The 16,771-nt window shown below is 50.4% G+C and overlaps 1 protein-coding gene across 6 annotated transcripts in view; it reads left to right on the top strand.

The window, feature by feature from the left end:
* The window catches only part of LHPP (phospholysine phosphohistidine inorganic pyrophosphate phosphatase), a 139,488-nt gene that overhangs the window by 96,658 nt on the left and 26,059 nt on the right, over nt 1–16,771 (top strand). The window contains exon 7 of one of the 6 annotated variants that reach the window (XM_057531502.1): nt 11,485–11,974. The exons of 4 other annotated variants lie outside the window; for them this stretch is intronic. In XM_057531502.1, the coding sequence (XP_057387485.1) occupies nt 11,485–11,518 (34 nt within the window). In that variant the 3' untranslated portion in view covers nt 11,519–11,974. Of the gene's footprint in view, nt 1–8,043; nt 8,177–11,484; nt 11,975–16,771 lie in introns of those variants that run through there. One more of the 6 variants, XM_057531507.1, reaches the window with a different exon arrangement.

The raw sequence follows: 16,771 nt of genomic DNA, 5'->3' as shown, positions 1-16,771 counted from the left end.
TCCCTGTGGGCCGGTCCTGCCTTGGTCAGCTCTGTGTCCGCAGGCCTGAGTAGAGCAGGACGTGATAAATGTTCCTTAAATGAGAGAGAGGACACGCACCAGGGAGTTAGCGTGTGCTCGTGGCGACCAGAGGCACAGGCGGGTCAGATCCCAGCCCAGCCACTGGCTGCCCTCTGTGTGCCTTTGGCTGTCCTCCTCAGCCTTGGTCTCCTCCGCTCGTAAATGGGTGTAAATAATAGAATAGAAGAGACACAAGTAAAGTTCTTGGTCTGCTGCCTGGCTCCTAGCAGTGATTAATGTGTAGTAACTAGTATTATTGTTATTAATGACAATGTCCTTTACAGTCTCCTCTGTGGGCAGTTTTGAGTCTTTTCATATCCCCGGATGACCACAAGGCAGCAGTCTTGGTGACACGGGGCAGTACTGTTGGTTCATATTCCGGGGCAGCCTCATGTGGCTACTTGTGCTACTAGCCGTGGCTCGTGATCTCCTGTGGTTGAAGGAGTGATATTCCCCTGGGTTAGATGCCTGTGCACTCACCTGTGCACACACATGCACAGGTACCCATGCACACGCATGCGTGCATTCAGGCACTACATGGACACACAGGCACACCATGTACATGCACACTCACATGCACCACACATGCACACTCGTGTGGATGCTCATACACACATGCACACACTTGTGTACACACATGTGCGCATGCATACAGCTGCTCCCTGTGATCTCTAACACGTGGTTTCAGTAGCTGTATAATGTTCCATGGTTCTTCCTAAAATTCCTTTAAATTAACCTTATTGAAAAATAACATAGTAGAGAGAAGTGCACATAAGTGCACAGCTTGATGTATTTTCACAGAGTGAAACATATCTCAGTAACCAGCCCCAGGTCAAGAATCAGGACATTTCCAGGCCCCCAGAAGTCCCCACGTTCCCCCTTCCTGTCACTCCCCCGTTACCAGGACGACCGCTCTCCTGACTCCACGTGTTTATGAGGTGGAACACGCAGTGAGCTCTCTCTTGTGTCCTGGCTTCTGCTCGGCACCGACGCTGTGAGATCCTCCCGTGACTGTGTGTAGGCGTGGATTGCCCACTCATGGCTGTTCAGTTTCTGCTAGTTCTCCATTATACGGATGTGGGCATTGGGGGCATTAGGAATGGGGCACCGGAATATTCCTATGCGTCCTGTGCACACGTGAGATGCATTTCTGCTGGGTGTGTGCTTGGCACTGGGAGCCCTGCGTCTGATGCTGTTCGTCATCATAGTCTGGTGAGGGGGACACGCCTGCCAGGTGAGAGCCTGGGTTTCCAGAGCAAGCGGGAATGTGGAGGGCAGGGCAGCCTGAAAACACAGTTGTAGCATGTATGAGAACTTAATTCCTTTTTATGACTGGATGCTGTTTCATCACATGAATGTACCACATTTTATTTATCCAGTCATCAAGTAATGGACACTTGGGTTGTTTCCACTTTTTGGCTCTTGTGAATAATGCTGCTCTGAAATTCCATGTACAAGTTTTTGGTAGACATATATTTTCAATTGTCTTGGATATATACCTACTTGTGGAATTTCTGGGTCAAGTGGTGACTCCATGTTTAACTTTTTGAGGAACAAGCAGCCATTTTTAAAGATTGGATAAGCCTGTGTAAGGAGAAGACTAAATGTATTCACTTCCATTCAAGAAACTTAACATGGTAAATGTGAACCTTTTGAGCCTCGGCCCAAACATCCCCGAAGGTCCACACGCATTACCTGGGAGCCGTGTCCCCACGTGCCTGGGAGGAGGACCTCAGAAGGTAGAGCGGCCGTCGTGGTGTTGGTGGTAACAGAGTCCAGCCCATCAGTGAGATCAAAGAAGCTCATAAATGGAAGTATTTTCATGGTTTTTCTTCTGAGTTCACTCCTTTAACCAGCTCTCATGGGATGGGTGTTCGGGAGCCGTCAGCACGCTGGGGAGACTGAAGTCCCTGCTGCGTGGGCTCGCGGGCTAGCAGAGGAGGATGGGCGATGGCGAGGGTAAATCGGCAGGTTATATTCTATGCGAGAAGGCAAGAGGGGCTCTAGACCGTGAGCGGTGTGCAGGGGAGTGGGGTGCCGTCTGCCGTGGCGGCAGGTGCAGCGGTACAGGGAGTGAGAGACATCAGGGCTTCTACTTTTATTCTGCCAGGGTGGCCCATGGTGGCGTTTGCACAGAGGACAGAGCTGACTTCAGGTTTGGAAGGGGTCCCTCTGGCTGCTGTGTTGAGAGGTTACTGAAGGGGGGCGGTGAGGGCAGGAGCAGGGAGACCGGTTAGGAGGCTTCTGCAGAAATCCACTGAGAGGTGGTGGTCCCTTGTACAAAGTAGTGGAAACACAGTGTAAAGAAAATACTCTGTTCCAATAACACAGAAATACGTCCGCTGGAAAGCGGACGCCGCCTCGGTGCTGTGCTCCCGGGGGTAATCATCACTGCTGCCGTTTGACATAGGTCCCCCTGGACTCTTTTATGTGTATATAAACACATACTTTTTTACTTTAATGGGATTATACCATAAGTATAAAGCTCAGTAGTCTTGTTTTCCCCCTTAATACACCCTGGGTGTCTGTGTCGATGTACATGAAGCCACCTTCTTTTTGCAGCTGCAAGGCACGTGTGACACGGTTGTGCTGTTATGTGTTTAATAATTCCCAGACTCGAAGACATTGCTGTTCCTACTTTTTCACTATTTTAAACAATGTTGAGGTGAAAATTCTTATATAGACATATGTGTGGATATTTTTAAAAATAAACTTTTGGGGACTTCCCTGGTGGCACAGTGGTGAAGAATCCGCCTGCCAATGCAGGGGACACGGGTTGGAGCCCTGGTGCGGGAAGATCCCACATGCCACGGAGCAGCTGGGCCCGTGCGCCACAACTGCTGAAGCCCGGGCGCCTGGAGCCTGTGCTCTGCAGCGGGAGAGGCCACTGCAATGAGAAGCCCGTGCACCGCAACAAAGACCCAGGGCAGCCAAAAATAAATAAATAAATAAACTTTTCACGTTGGAATAATTTCATAGGCACAGAAAAGTGGCCGAGGTGGCACAGAGGCTTCCTGTCCTCTCTCCACCCAGGTTCCTCTCTTGTTAGGATCTTACATTCCACGGTCCACTTGTCACAACTAAGAAACCGAATTTGGTACATACATTGTTAACTAAACTCCAGACTTGATCTGGATTTCACCACAAACATATATTTCTGTATACTTGTTTGATTATTACTTTAAAATAAATTCCCAGGGACTTCCCTGGCCGTCCAGCAGTTAAGACTCTGCGTGTCCGCTGCAGGGGGCATGGGTTTGGTCCCTGGTCAGGGAGTTGAGATCCCACATGCTGTGTGGCATAGCCAAAAACTAAAAGGAATAAAAATAAAAATAAAATAAAATAACTTCCCAGAAATGGAACGGCTGGGTCAGAGGGAACATGTAGTTTAAGTCCTGCCTTATTGCTCCCGAGAAAGATGCTGCCGTGCTGTCATCCCACGGAGTGGAGGAGGGTCCCACTGCCCCCACCCTCACCAGCTGCTGAGCGTTGTCACCAGGGTGAGAGCATGGAACTCTGGACTCTGGGTCACCTGTGTGAACTCGGTCATTTTGTAGACGAGGAAAGCGAGGCCCCAAGAGGGAAGAAGGTCCCTGCTCCCAGTTATGGAGCGTTGAGTCTCAGAGCCAGGATGGAGCTGGGCAGCTTCACACTCCCAGCCCGAAACACCGAAGATTCTACCTTCCCAAACGGTGATTTCGTACCCCTGAGACTTGGACAGGTCCAGGTTCACATTTGAGACATGGGAAACGAAAAGCCACCCTCACAGCCTGCAGGCACACAGGCCCAGGTGCCGCAGTGCAGCTGCCCTGAGCCTGGGGTCATCATGCTGTGCCCGTGCACACACCAGGCTCAGGTCCGCCACCCCGGCCCTGGTGCCCTGGGAGCTGGGTCTGTGGTCGCACCTGGTTCGGAGCAGGTGACTCAGCACCCCAGTGCTGGCTCCTCTGTGAGTTACAGCTTCCTTCGGACAGCACGTGTTCTCTGTGTGCACGTGTGTGAAACCTGCAAGACAAGCAGATGAGACCCTCCTGCCAAAATATTTGTTGTTGCACAGAATAGAAAGTCATTTCTGACATATGGCTCTCAACACACAGCTGCACCAAACCAGCAGAACAGTGCTGAGGGTTACAGGTTCGCCAGAGAGTGGGAGTCGGGGACCACACCAGTGGTGGCTCGTCTCCCTGCGGGAAAGTGCCCTTCGGATTTGTTCCCTCCCCCAGAGCAGCGCCCCCCAGGGAGGGACTTTGTCATAGTCACCTCGGATCCCCAGAACCTCACACACGCAGAGCCTGACTCAGGGCTGCTGGGGGCTTCCCTTTGGCTTTTTTTTTTTTTTTTTAATTTATTTATTTATGGCTGTGTTGGGTCTTCGTTTCTGTGCGAGGGCTTTCTCCAGTTGCGGCAAGTGGGGGCCACTCTTCATCGCGGTGCGCGGGCCTCTCATTATCGCGGCCTCTCTTGTTGCAGAGCACAGGCTCCAGACGCGCAGGCTCAGTAATTGTGGCTCACGGGCCTAGTTGCTCCGCGGCATGTGGGATCTTCCCAGACCAGGGCTCGAACCCGTGTCCCCTGCATTGGCAGGCAGATTCTCAACCATTGCGCCACCAGGGAAGCCCTTGGTTTTAAACTTCACGAGGTGTCCTGTGTGCAGAAGTGGTGGGAGCATCAGGACTGTGGAAAACCAGACACGGGACCTGCATCCGAGGTCAAAGTTCACAGGGAGTGATACCTGGCCTCTGAGCTGTCCCAAGGGCACAACCAAAGTCCTGAGGAGTCTGGGCCAAGGGAAGGGAGTGGTCACATCCCACTGGGCACCTGGAGCGGTCCCGGAAGATGCAGTGTCTGAGTTGGAGGGTGAGAGGGAGGATGTGTAGGGAGCAGGGCAAGCGGGGGGTGGGAGGGAGGGAGGCAGGCAGAGGGGAGGGCATGGGCAGAGGTGCAGGGGTCGGGGGAGAAACCGCGGGCCTGTCATCTTGAACTAAGGACGGATTCCAGGGTCTCGCCTGCTGAGGCTACGCTGTCCTCTCGGCCCTCAGCACACGGTCGTCCCTGGGGCTCCTTCTCAGCCTCCTCTCCTTCTTGATCTTCAGATGCCGCAGGCTGCAGGCTGGCTTGGCTGAGGCCACTTGCTCTCCTTCATTCTCCCCCCAGGCAACCTGCCCTGGCCTGTGACCGTAAACCCAGCCAGGGGTGCTCCCCCAACCTCGGCGTGCAGCCGGCCTTCCCGACCTCTGGCATCAGTAGCCTTGTGACCTCTGTCCTAGCCCATCATTCGACATCTCCAACCTGGCAGGTTCAAAACAGAGCCCTTTGGAAGTTTAAGCATAAACAGGATATTTGCATAGCCTTAAACTACCCCTCACCAAATATTTAGCAGTTATAAAGGGGAAAATGAGGAGTTTACAGTGGAGGATTCTGGTAGACTCAACCTTAGCCAGGTGATCAAGGCGGATGTCAGCTGCAGTAAGACATCACGTACTCCTGACACCGCGCTGAGAAGGGCACCGCAGCCCTGGGTGCCCTTCCCCATAAACATGGGAAGACTCTGTTGTACCACAGTGAGGAGGGAGTTGAAACAGGGAAATGAACAGATCCTGTGCACGAATGTTCATAGCACCGTTCTTCACAATGGCTGAAAGGCGGAAGCAACCCAAATAAATGTCCATCAGCCGGTGAATGGGTAAACAAAATGTGGTCTTTCTTTATGATGGAATATTTTTTTTTCTTAACTTTTTATTTTATACCGGAGTATAGTTGATTAACAATGTTGTGTTAATTTCAGGTGTACAGCAAAGTGAAACAGTTATATGTAGACATGTATCTATTCTTTTTCAAATTCTTTTCCCATTTCATTTGTTACAGAATATTGAGCAGAGTTCCCTGTGCTAAACAGTAGGTCCTTGTTGGTTACCCATTTTAAATATAGGAGTGTATACATGTCAATCCCAAACTCCCTAAGTATCCTTCCCTCCCACCCTTCCCCTCTGGTAACCATAAGTTCGCTCTCTAAGTCTGTGAGTCTGTTTCTGTTTTGTAAATAAGTTCATTTGTATCTCTTTTTTTTAGATTCCGCATTCCCTTTCTCCGTCTGACTTACTTCACTCAGTATGACAATCTCTAGGTCCACGCATGTTGCTGCAAATGGCAGTATTTCATTCATTTTAATGGCTGAATAACATTCCGTTGTATTATATATACGTACCACATCTTTTTTTTTTTTAATTTTATTTCTTTCTTTATTTTTGGCTGTGTTGGGTCTTCGTTTCTGTGCGAGGGCTTTCTCTAGCTGCGGCAAGTGGGGGCCACTCCTCATCGCGGTGCGCGGGCCTCTCACTATCGCGGCCTCTCCCGTCGCGGAGCACAGGCTCCAGACGCGCAGGCTCAGTAATTGTGGCTCACGGGCCCAGCTGCTCCGCATCATGTGGGATCTTCTCGGACCAGGGCTCGAACCTGCGTCCCCCGCATTGGCAGGCAGACTCTCAACCACTGCGCCACCAGGGAAGCCCCACATCTTCTTTATCCATTCCTCTGTCAGTGGACATTTAGGTTGCTTCCACGTCTTGCCTATTGTAAGCAGTGCTGCGATGAACATTGGGGTGCATGTATCCTTGCGGACCATGTTTTTCTCCAGCTATATGCCCAGGAGTGGGATTGTAGGATCATAAGATAGCTCTACTTTCAGTTTTTTAAGGAACCTCCAAACTGTTCTCCACGGTAGCTGTACCAATTTATATTCCCACCAACAGTGTAGGAGGGTTCCCTTCTCTCCACACCCTCTTCAGCATTTATTGTTTGTAGATTTTTTTGATGATGGCCATTCTGACCGGTCTGAGGTGATATCTCATTGTAGTTTTGATATGCATTTCTCTAATAATTAGCAATGTTGCACAGCTCTTCACATGCCTCTTGGCCATCTGTATGTCTTCTTCGGAGAAATGTCTATTTAGGTCTTCTGTCCATTTTTTGATTGGGTTGTTTGTTTTGATGATATTAAGCCGCATTGAGCTGTTTGTAAATTTTGGAGGCTAATCCCTTGTTGGTCACACCTTATGATGGTATTATTGAGCCATAAAAAGGAATGAATTTCTGGCACATGTTACAACATGGATGAACCTTTGAGACATTACACTCAGTGAACTAAGCAGACAGAAAAGGACAAATACTCTATGATTCTACTTATGTGAAATACCCAGAAGAGGCAAATTCACAGAGACAGAAAGTCAAATGGTGGTTGCCAGGGGCTGAGGGAAGGTGGGGATGGAGAGTTATCGCTTAATGGGAACATGGTTTCTGTCGGGGTGTTTTTAAACCTGTTGGCACTAGATAGTGGTGATGGTTGCACAACATTGTGAATGTCATGAGTGCCACTGAATTGTACTGTTAAAAATGTAAATTGCTATTTAGAATAGCAAATTTTATGTTCTATATATTTTACCACGATTTAGAAAAATTAGTAATGCAATACACCAAAACACTTTAAATAGGTGATTGATGTGGTATGTGAATTGTATGTCAATAAATCTGTTTAAAAAAACAAAAAAATTGAGGGACATTCTACAGAATGGTCACTGCTCTCCCAGGGGCATGCCACGTGGGCTCCCTCCCTTCCTCTGCTCAGATGCCATGTCTTAGTCTGCTCGGGCCGGACAGACTGGAGGGCTTACCTAACAGACATGTATCTTCTCACAGTTCAGGAGGCTGGAAAGCCAAGATCGAGGTGTTGCATCTGTAGGAAGAATGATTAAGGAGGTGCCGGCTCTTGTGTTCCTCTTTCCCCTGCGTCCCTGTCCCCTTTGTCCTCTCCTCCCCCTGCACCAGCTTCCCCCAGACTCGCTGCCACCTGCGTCACCTGCTCTGGGGGGGGGGTGGCGGGCGGGGGCCGTGTCTTGTTTGTCCACAGCCTGGCCTCCAAAGCCATCATGCGCGTGGATGAGTGAGTAAAATTCTCCCAGTAGTAAGTGTTCCATCCTGTTGGTGCAGGAGTGGGGACACGTCTGGACAGCAGGGCCCAGGGCCGGGCAAGGACTCCAGGCGGCCTCCTGGCCCACGGAGAGGCTCCCAGCCCTCGTGCGTCTGCTGCGATGTTCAGCCGTCAGCCGTTCGTTAAACGGAGGTACGAGCCAAAGGAAAACGTGGATCCCAACTGCACTGGTCATTTCCACATTGTCCAGAGCACTCAGGCCTGCTTTTCTTAATCGCTTTGTTATCTGAACACCCAGCGTTTCGATTATGAGCTGCTGAGGATGACTTCATGTGGAGATTTTACTGCCTAAAGGAGTGCACACAAACCTGGCAGGACAAGAGTAAAAATACAGCTTTCCCAGAAATATATTTAAAGAAAAAACCGTTAAGAACCCAGCGGAACATAAAGTGCTGGTACGAAGTGTGAGGCAGCGAGGGGATGCAGGGGGCCAGACCCCCCCCAACAGCCTGCCCCCAGGCCTGCCAGGAACGTGGGTGCGGGGGTTTCCCGGGCCCCTCTGCACATGCACACACAAACCTCCTTCCTCCCTGAGCAGGGCCTGGCCAGAGGAACGGGGAGAGCTTCTGCAGGCTGGGGTGCCTGTCCCAGTAAGGCCTGTCCCAGACGGGGCGCCCATGGCTAGCGTCTGTGCGGCCTGGGGAGAGCCCTGCCATCCCCCGCTCTCTCCTTCCACAGCCGACAAGCCCCCAGGCTCTGCCTGCCCACCCCCCAATCTGGCCTGTGCCCCAGGTGGGCTGCTGAACGCCAGACCAAGGCCCAGCCTCCATCTGCCCGTGTCAAGGTGACGGCCAGCCGTTTGTCATCCTGAGCTCTCACGTGCGTGCGTGTCCTTTCCACCACTAAAGGAGACAAAGCAGGCACTATTATTTGCATTCTAACGGTCGGGAAATTGAATAATAATAATAGTCCTCTTTGAGCGCGTAAGAAGTAGGAACCATCATCGTCCCCACTTCAGAGCCGGGGGAACGAGGACCAGAGACATGCCAACCTGCCCGGCTTGTGGTGGACCCGGCGACGAGCCAGGTGGGCTGGCTGCTTCTGGCCCCCTTGGGCCCTGAGGCCCAAGGCCAGGGTGGCTCACCCAAGCTCTAGCCGGAGACGGGCTGGCCCCTGGCCGCACCCCAGCGCCCTGGGCAGGGGGGTGCACTGCCACCCCAGCCCCCCCACGTGGCTTTGTCCTCCGTCCAACCTTTTCTTTAAAGCAAGACGTCCTCTGGAATGAGCGCACCCAGAAACTTTATTGATCCAAAGAAAAAACTGAATTAGGTTCATAAACTTTCACTCTTGACACTCTCCAGGGGGCCACCTCTGGTTTCCAGGGCCCCGGGGAGCCCGAATGCCTACGTCTGACCCTCATCCCTCCCTCTTCAGACGACACCAGGTGGCCTTCAAGGCCGGGCCTGGCCCTGCCGTCCCCACCTCGAGACATGGCGCTGGGGTCACCTCTCTCCCCCCCCCGCCCCGCCATGGTGAGGCTGTTACGGGCTCCTTCCCACCCCACACAGGTGCACGTGCATGCACACACATGCCCACACATATGCCCACACGCGCGTACAGGCGCACACACACGCACACATGCGCACACACGCGTGTACAGGCACACACGCGCACACATATGCACACACGCATGCACATACACGTGCACACATGCCCCCCATGCACACACATGGACACATGGACACGTATACATGTACACGCCTTCACTCATCCTCTTCTCAGCAGTGGGCACTTCGCCTCTCACAGCCCCTCTCACGCTGGGATTAGCTACTCTAGCTCCTGTGACGGTCCGTTCATGTGTGTCTCCCCCCCACCCAGGCATGAGCTCGCTAGGCGAGGCCACGTCATCGTCGTCGCCGAGGTCCCCAGCACTGGTCCAGCCGGAGAAGCCGGCTGAGGGAGTGATGATACACCAGGGTTCAGAGGGTCAGGCCGCTTGTCTCTGCCCCAGTGCTCTTTCCAGAGGCTGGACGAAGCCATCCCCGGTGCCCCGCCCTGGGGGCAGCTGAGGGGCCTGAAGACCTTACTACCGCAGTGCCTGCCCGGTCCCCGTCACCCTGCCCTGGTTACTGGGGCGCACCTCCACACGGGGCTGCCGGCTGTGTGCTGAGCGGGGGCCGACGACCTCACCCACATTCTGCCAGGCCCTCCCCTGGCAGGTGAGCCGTGGGGCACAGTCGTGGCCTGGGGTCCCGGGGGCGGAGGAGTTGGCAGGACGGTGCAAACCCCTCAGCGGCAGGCGTGAGGAGAGAGGGGGTCAGGAAGGACATCTCCTGTGTGCCACTTATGCACTGTGCTCAGGTGCTGAGGGGGCACAGACCCCCGGGGACCCAGGTAGGGCCGCTGGCCGCAGGAAGTTCACGCTCGGCTGCGCGTCTGAAGCTGGCAGAGCCTGAGCAGCAGCTGTGAGTGCCCGGAGGGCTGGGCCTCTGCCCTCTGCCCCGGCGCTCCTACCACCTCCACCGCCCAGGCAGCCGGCCGCCCGCGCCACCTACTCATGGCTCACACACTTAGGTTCTGGCCTTTGGAAAAAGAGTTCTTTGCATCACTTATTTTTGGTCCCACCCATGTCTGGCTGCTCGGAGGCCCCATCAAGGGCCAGAGGGATTTCTAGGAAAGGCGGTCATGTGGAAAGGGTTCTGCAGGCGAGTAATCTGGGAGAAGCTGGGCTGCTTTAGGCTGATATGCCCACGATTCCAGCCGCATCCCCGAAGGTGTCCCTACGCTGTCGTTCCGTCTGACTCTCTGTAAGGCAGGTCTCCCCAGTGGCTGCAGTAAGGAGACAGGCATTGTGAGGCTGAGAAGGGCAGGGCAGCCCGCATCCCCAAACACGTCTGACCACAGAACCCTTCTTTGGAGGAGCATCTTACGCACCAGGGTTTGGGGCGCCTGCTACAGGAGGCCCTCCTGCTCTAGGCAGCCCGCCGCCATCAAGGAGCTGGCGAGGGCGAGTCCCTCCGCCTCTTGATGGAAAGAGTCAGCTACTGGAAAGGTAGAAGAATCCCAGCACTGAACTCCTTCCAGCTTCCCTCAACTGTATTCATGCAACACGGCACCAACAGGGAAAATCACACATAGAACATATTTATTTAGAGGCCTGGCCAGCCTCTGGAAATGAGCACTTCAGGGTTGGCCAGCAAAGAGGCTGGAGTTATGTGGGAGCATCTCAATGTATGGTTGTCCCACAATTTGTATTCCAGTCTCCTGTTGATGGACGTGTAGATGGTTTCCGGTTTTTTCACGATTATAAATCATACTGTGGTGAGCCGTGTTGGCATGCCTCCTGTGAAAATGGGCTAGGTTTTCTTTAGAACAATTTTCCCCACACTTGCCGGGCAATAAGCATCACCTTGGAGAGCCTGTTAAATACGCATATTACCAGGTCTGTCCCTGGTGGGTCTGAGTTTTAGACCCGGGGAATCTTTTCGTTCTTTCAGCAGGATTTCAGTGATTACTGTCATCAGGGAAGTTTAACCAAGCCCTGACTCGGAAGCAGGAGAACTGGCTCAGCGAACGGGTTCACGGTTTACTAATTAGATATGCCAGTCACGCCAAAGTGGATGCGCCCAACTCTGTCCCCTCCAGCAGTGGAAAAGAATCCCATTTTCCCACATCCTTGCCAATTCTTTGTACCATGAGGTATGTATTTAAAAAAAATTTTTTCCAAACCTGAAAAGTGTGTAATAATATCTTGTTTTTAATACAATTTGCGTTCCCTGTACTTTCAGTGTGGTTGAGCGCTTTTTCAGTGTTTAATGACCATTCAAGTTTCCTTTTTGTGAATTACCTATTCATATCCTTTGTTCACTTTACCACGGGATGCTTGTCTTTTTAAAAGTAGTTTGTAATAATCTTTTATACAATCTGCTCCTGCTCCTTTGTCAGTTATCTATATTGCAAACATTTATTTCCAGTCTGTAGTTTGTCTTTTCACCTTGTTTATGGTGTCCTGTTGAACAAAAGTTTTAAATTGAATTATAATCAGATTTATTAATCTGATCAATTTTCATTTTCATTTTGTTATGGTTTGTGCATTTTGTATCTTGTTTAAGACATCCTCCCCTCCCCATAGTTAGAAAGCCAGTCTTCTACATTCTTCTCCAGAAGTTTTAAAGTTTTGGTTTGCACATTCAGATTCTAAATTTGCACACACAAATTTGCTGTGTGTGCATGGCGTGAGGCAGGGGATTTAATTTTATTTTCTATGTGGATAGCCAGCTGTTCCAACACCATCTTTTAATAGCCCACCCTTTCCCCTCTGATCTGTAATGCCACCTCTGTCATATGTCAGCTTTCCATATTAGCTTTTACCACTCTCTTTAAATGTGGTCTTTAAAAAACAGCTTTACTGAGATATAATCCACAACCATACAATTCACCCATTTAAAGTGTACAATTCAAGGGGTTTTAATATATTCACACACCATCATCATCAGTCAATTTGAGAACATTTGCATCTCCTCTAGAAGAGACCATCTACCCCCCTCACCATTTAGCTACCCTCCCCACATCTCCCCAGCCCTGAGCAGCCCCTAACCTACTTTCTCTCTATACAGATTTCCCTATGCTGGAAATACATGAATGAAACCATATATTATGTGCTCTTTTGTGACTGGCTTTTTTCACTTGGGTATATACCTAGGAGTGGAATTGCTGGGTCATATGGTAACTAGTTTTAATCATTTGAGGAGCTGCCAGACTGTTTTCCAAAGCAGCTGTACCATTTTACATTCCCACCAGCATTGTGTGAGCGTTGATTCTTCCACATCCTCTCCTACGCTTGTTATTATCTGACTTTTAGATTCTGGCCATCTCAGTGGGTGGTGAAGTAGTATCATTATTGTCTTGATTTGCAGTTCCCTGGTGACTAATGATGTCAGGCATCTTTTCATGTACTTACTGGCCATTTGCGTATCTTCCTTGGAGAAATATATATCAGATCTGTTGCCCATATTTAAATTGGGTTGTCTTTTTATCATTGAGTTGTAAGAGTTCTTTATTCTGGGTATAAAGCCCTTATCAGATATATGATTTGAAAATGTTTTCTCTCATTCTGTGGGTTGTTTTTGCATTTTCTTGACGGTATCCTGTGAAGCACAAAAGTTTAATTTTGATGAAGTCTAAATTATCTATTTTTTCTTTTGTTCCTCATGCTCTTGGTGTCATATCTAAGAATCCTTTGATAAATCTGAGGCCATGAAGATGTACCCCTATGTTTACTTCTCTGAGTTTTCCATTTTTAACTCTTACATTTGAGCCATTTTGATCTTTGAGCCATTTTGAGTTCATTTTTTGCCTGTGATGTGAGATAAGGGTACAACTTTATTCTTTTACATGTGGCTGTCCAGTTGTCCCAGCACGATTTGCTGAAAAGATTATTCTTTCCCCTTTGAATGGTCCTGGCACCTTCGTTGAAAATCAGTTAACCTACACACACAGTTTTATTTCTGTTAGAACCTTCAGTCCTATTCCGTTGAGTTTTATATCTGTCGTGTACCACACTGACTTGATCACTGTTGCATTGTGGTAAGTTTTGAGAAAGGGAAATGTGAATCCTACTTTGTTCTCTTTTTCAAGATTCTTTTTGGCTATTATGGGTCCTTCGCAATTCTGTGTGAATTTTAGAATCAACTCATCAGTTTCTACAAAGAAGTCAGCTGGGATCTGATAGTGATTGCCTTGAGTCTGTAGTTCTGGGGACTTTGCTGTCTTAACCATGCTAAGTTTTCCATTACATGAACGTGGGATACTTTTCCATTTATTTAGATCTTTAATTCCTTTAACAATATTTTGTAGTTTTCAGAGTATAAGTTTTGCATTTCTGTTGTTACATTTATTCCTAAATATTTTATTCTTTTTGATACTCTTTTTTTTTAATTAATTTATTTGTTTTTATTTTTGGCTGCGTTGGGTCTTTGTTGCTGTGCGCGGGCTTTCTCTAGTTGTGGCGAGCAGGGGCTGCTCTGTTGTGGTGCGCAGGCTTCTCACTGCAGTGGCTTCTCTTGTTGTAGAGCACAGGCTCCAGTAGTTGTGGCTCACAGGCTCAGGAGTTGTGGCACACGGGCTTATTTGCTCTGTGGCATGTGGGATCTTCCCGGACCAGGGCTCGAACCCGTGTCCCCTGCATTGGCAGGCAGATTCTTAACCACTGTGCCACCAGGGAAGCCCCTCTTTTTGATACTCTTGTAACAGGAATTGCATTCCTGTTAGATGTGTTTTTAAGAAAGCATTTTAGAGTAAATTTTTCTTAAGCTGAAGGCTAACATGCTAAAGGTCCCAGGTAGTGAAGCAGGTAAGTCCTGAAGGATCTTGCCCCTCCCCCTCCTAGCCCAGCAGCTGTTCCAGATGTTGTGGATGGGTCTCTGCCTTGTTTCCTTTCTGTCTAAATGAGAGACGGGGCGGGGGGCGGCTGGAGATCAATGAGATTAATCAGTCCTCTCTCCAGAGGTGGGGCTGTTGGAGAGAAAGGCCCGAAATATTCCCTCGGTGTTCGTCTCTCCTGGCAGGGGAGCAGAGGGTCAGGGGAGATTGCCCTCACCACCCAAACCTGATCTAGTGAGGACTGTGGTCAGTTATGAATGTGAGTGAGACAGGCCCCTGTCCTGGAGGATCCCCTGGGTTTGTGGGGAAGAGAGACACAAACTCAACACAGAATGGTAAGGCTGGCTTGGGGACACCACACTGCCAAGGACTGAGTTTGCTTGTGAAGGGCACAGCCAGCAATGTCTGTGAAAGTCCAGGAAGGCTTCTTGGAGGAGGTGACATTTGAGCTGAATCTTGAAGGAAAGGCAGATTCTCTGGCAGGCAGAGAGGTTAAGACTTTCCAGCAGAGGAAAAGATCTACACGGAGGTCCACAGATGAGAAAGAGGCCACAGCTCTCCTATGGCCCCCGCCTGGCTAATATAATATTAAACGACTCAAAAAATGTTATAAACTAAAGGTTTTCTTGTCTCAAAAGATCTTCCCAGGATTAATAGTAATTAAGTTTTATTATCATTACCTTAGAAATTGCCCTACCATGCATCTGTGAACCCTGGCTTATTTATATATAAGTGTACAAATCATTATCTCGTGCAATTATTTTTAGCTATAAGGAAACATAGTTAACTTGGAGAATTAAGAAGTTCAAGTGCTTTAAATGTAACAACTAGCTGTGTAGTGGGGGAGGGAGTCCTGATTGGTAGCGCTTGCCACTTGCCATGGTGTAAATTCTCCCATCATGGCTGATTTTGAGCCACCAGCATGATGTCACTGAACGTGGAGTTGGAGAGACACATGCACGGTCAGTATAGACCAGGGTAGCACACGGCTGTGTGCAACCCACTTAATTTATGTTCTCATAAAGAAAATGTGATCCCACGACTCTCTCTGGGGTGAAACCAGTGTCAGCAGTGGAGACATCAGCTGATTTCATCCCCAGTGTGCAGTTGTGGTTGTGTTGATGTAGCCCCAGGAGAGAGGATGGATGGATGGATGGATGGATAGATGGGGATTTACACAGAGAGGAGACTGTGTGTCTCACCTTTTTTTTTTTTTTGGCTTAAACAACAGACATTTATTTCTCAGAGTTCTAAAGGATGCAAATCCAAGAGAAAGGGCCGGGCAGATTCAGTTCTCAGGACATCCAGCTCCTAGATTCTTCCCACCCACGTGACAGAGAAAGGAAACTCTAATGTCTCTTCCTCTTTTTATAAAGGCACTAATCCCATCATGGGAGCTCCATCTTCATGACCTCATCTAAACCTAATCACCTCCCAAAGGTCCACCTCCAAATACCATCACGTTGGGGGTTAGGGCTCCAGCATATGAACATGGGGGGACACAAACATTCAGCCCGTCACTCCCTGCCAGTGTACCTAGCTCCAGAGCAGCCAGTTCTCTTTTAGGGCTTCTCCTTGGGCCACAGCCCTGATTTTCTAGTCATCTGTGTTTCCCACCCTCCACACCACCATTTCTGTCCATTTCTCTGATCCAAACCACTGGGACAGATTAAAACTACTCTTCAGCTGTGTGTGTCTCACCTTTGCAGAGCACAGAGCAGCCAGCAGTGAACAGAGCAAAGGGGTTCCGGGGGAGTTGTCGAGAAGGGAGGGGAGAGGAGGAGAAAGAGCTAAGAATTCCCAGTCCTATAAGAAATGCTGCCCAGCAAGAGCACTTGCTAGGCTCTGACCCCTGCGCCATCCAAGTCTGATACTCTGGGCGGCACTCAGCGGGGGGGGGGCCAGGTATCTGGAGAGCAGCCACGCACCTCTGCTGCTGATGTCTGGACCCTGGTCCCAGCCAGCAGTGCCCCTAAGACCTAGCCCCAGCTGGAGCCCGCATCGGAGCTGGCATGCAGAGCGCCCGTTTCCGCAGTCTGGCCTCGAGCCTGGGCGCAGAGGGCCCTGAAGTGGCCCCTGTCAGTGCCTCGGTGGCTTTACGAGGGCTCCCAGGCAGCCCTCGCCTCGGTCCTTCCCGAGTGTCGGCCACGCGGGACTCAGGATGGGGAGGTAGGTCCAGAATGTGTGGGAGCCAGGGGCGGGGTGTGGGCCCCTGGGTGGCAGGGGACGGACCCCCCCAGAAGAGTGAGGCTCCCCTCACTCAACACGTCGTGGCAGGGGGAGACTTTCCCCCGGGGGCACCCCGCCCTGTCGTGTCGGCCAGAGCCGTCTTCTTGCTTTCACACCAGCCCCAGTAACTTCACCTTCTGCTCCTCAATTCGGTCTGAATGTTTGTTTCTCCCTTTC

Source organism: Balaenoptera acutorostrata, chromosome 16, assembly GCF_949987535.1.
Source record: "Balaenoptera acutorostrata chromosome 16, mBalAcu1.1, whole genome shotgun sequence".
Taxonomy (NCBI): Eukaryota; Metazoa; Chordata; class Mammalia; order Artiodactyla; family Balaenopteridae; genus Balaenoptera; species Balaenoptera acutorostrata.
This window is presented reverse-complemented; position numbering and strand designations above follow the sequence as displayed.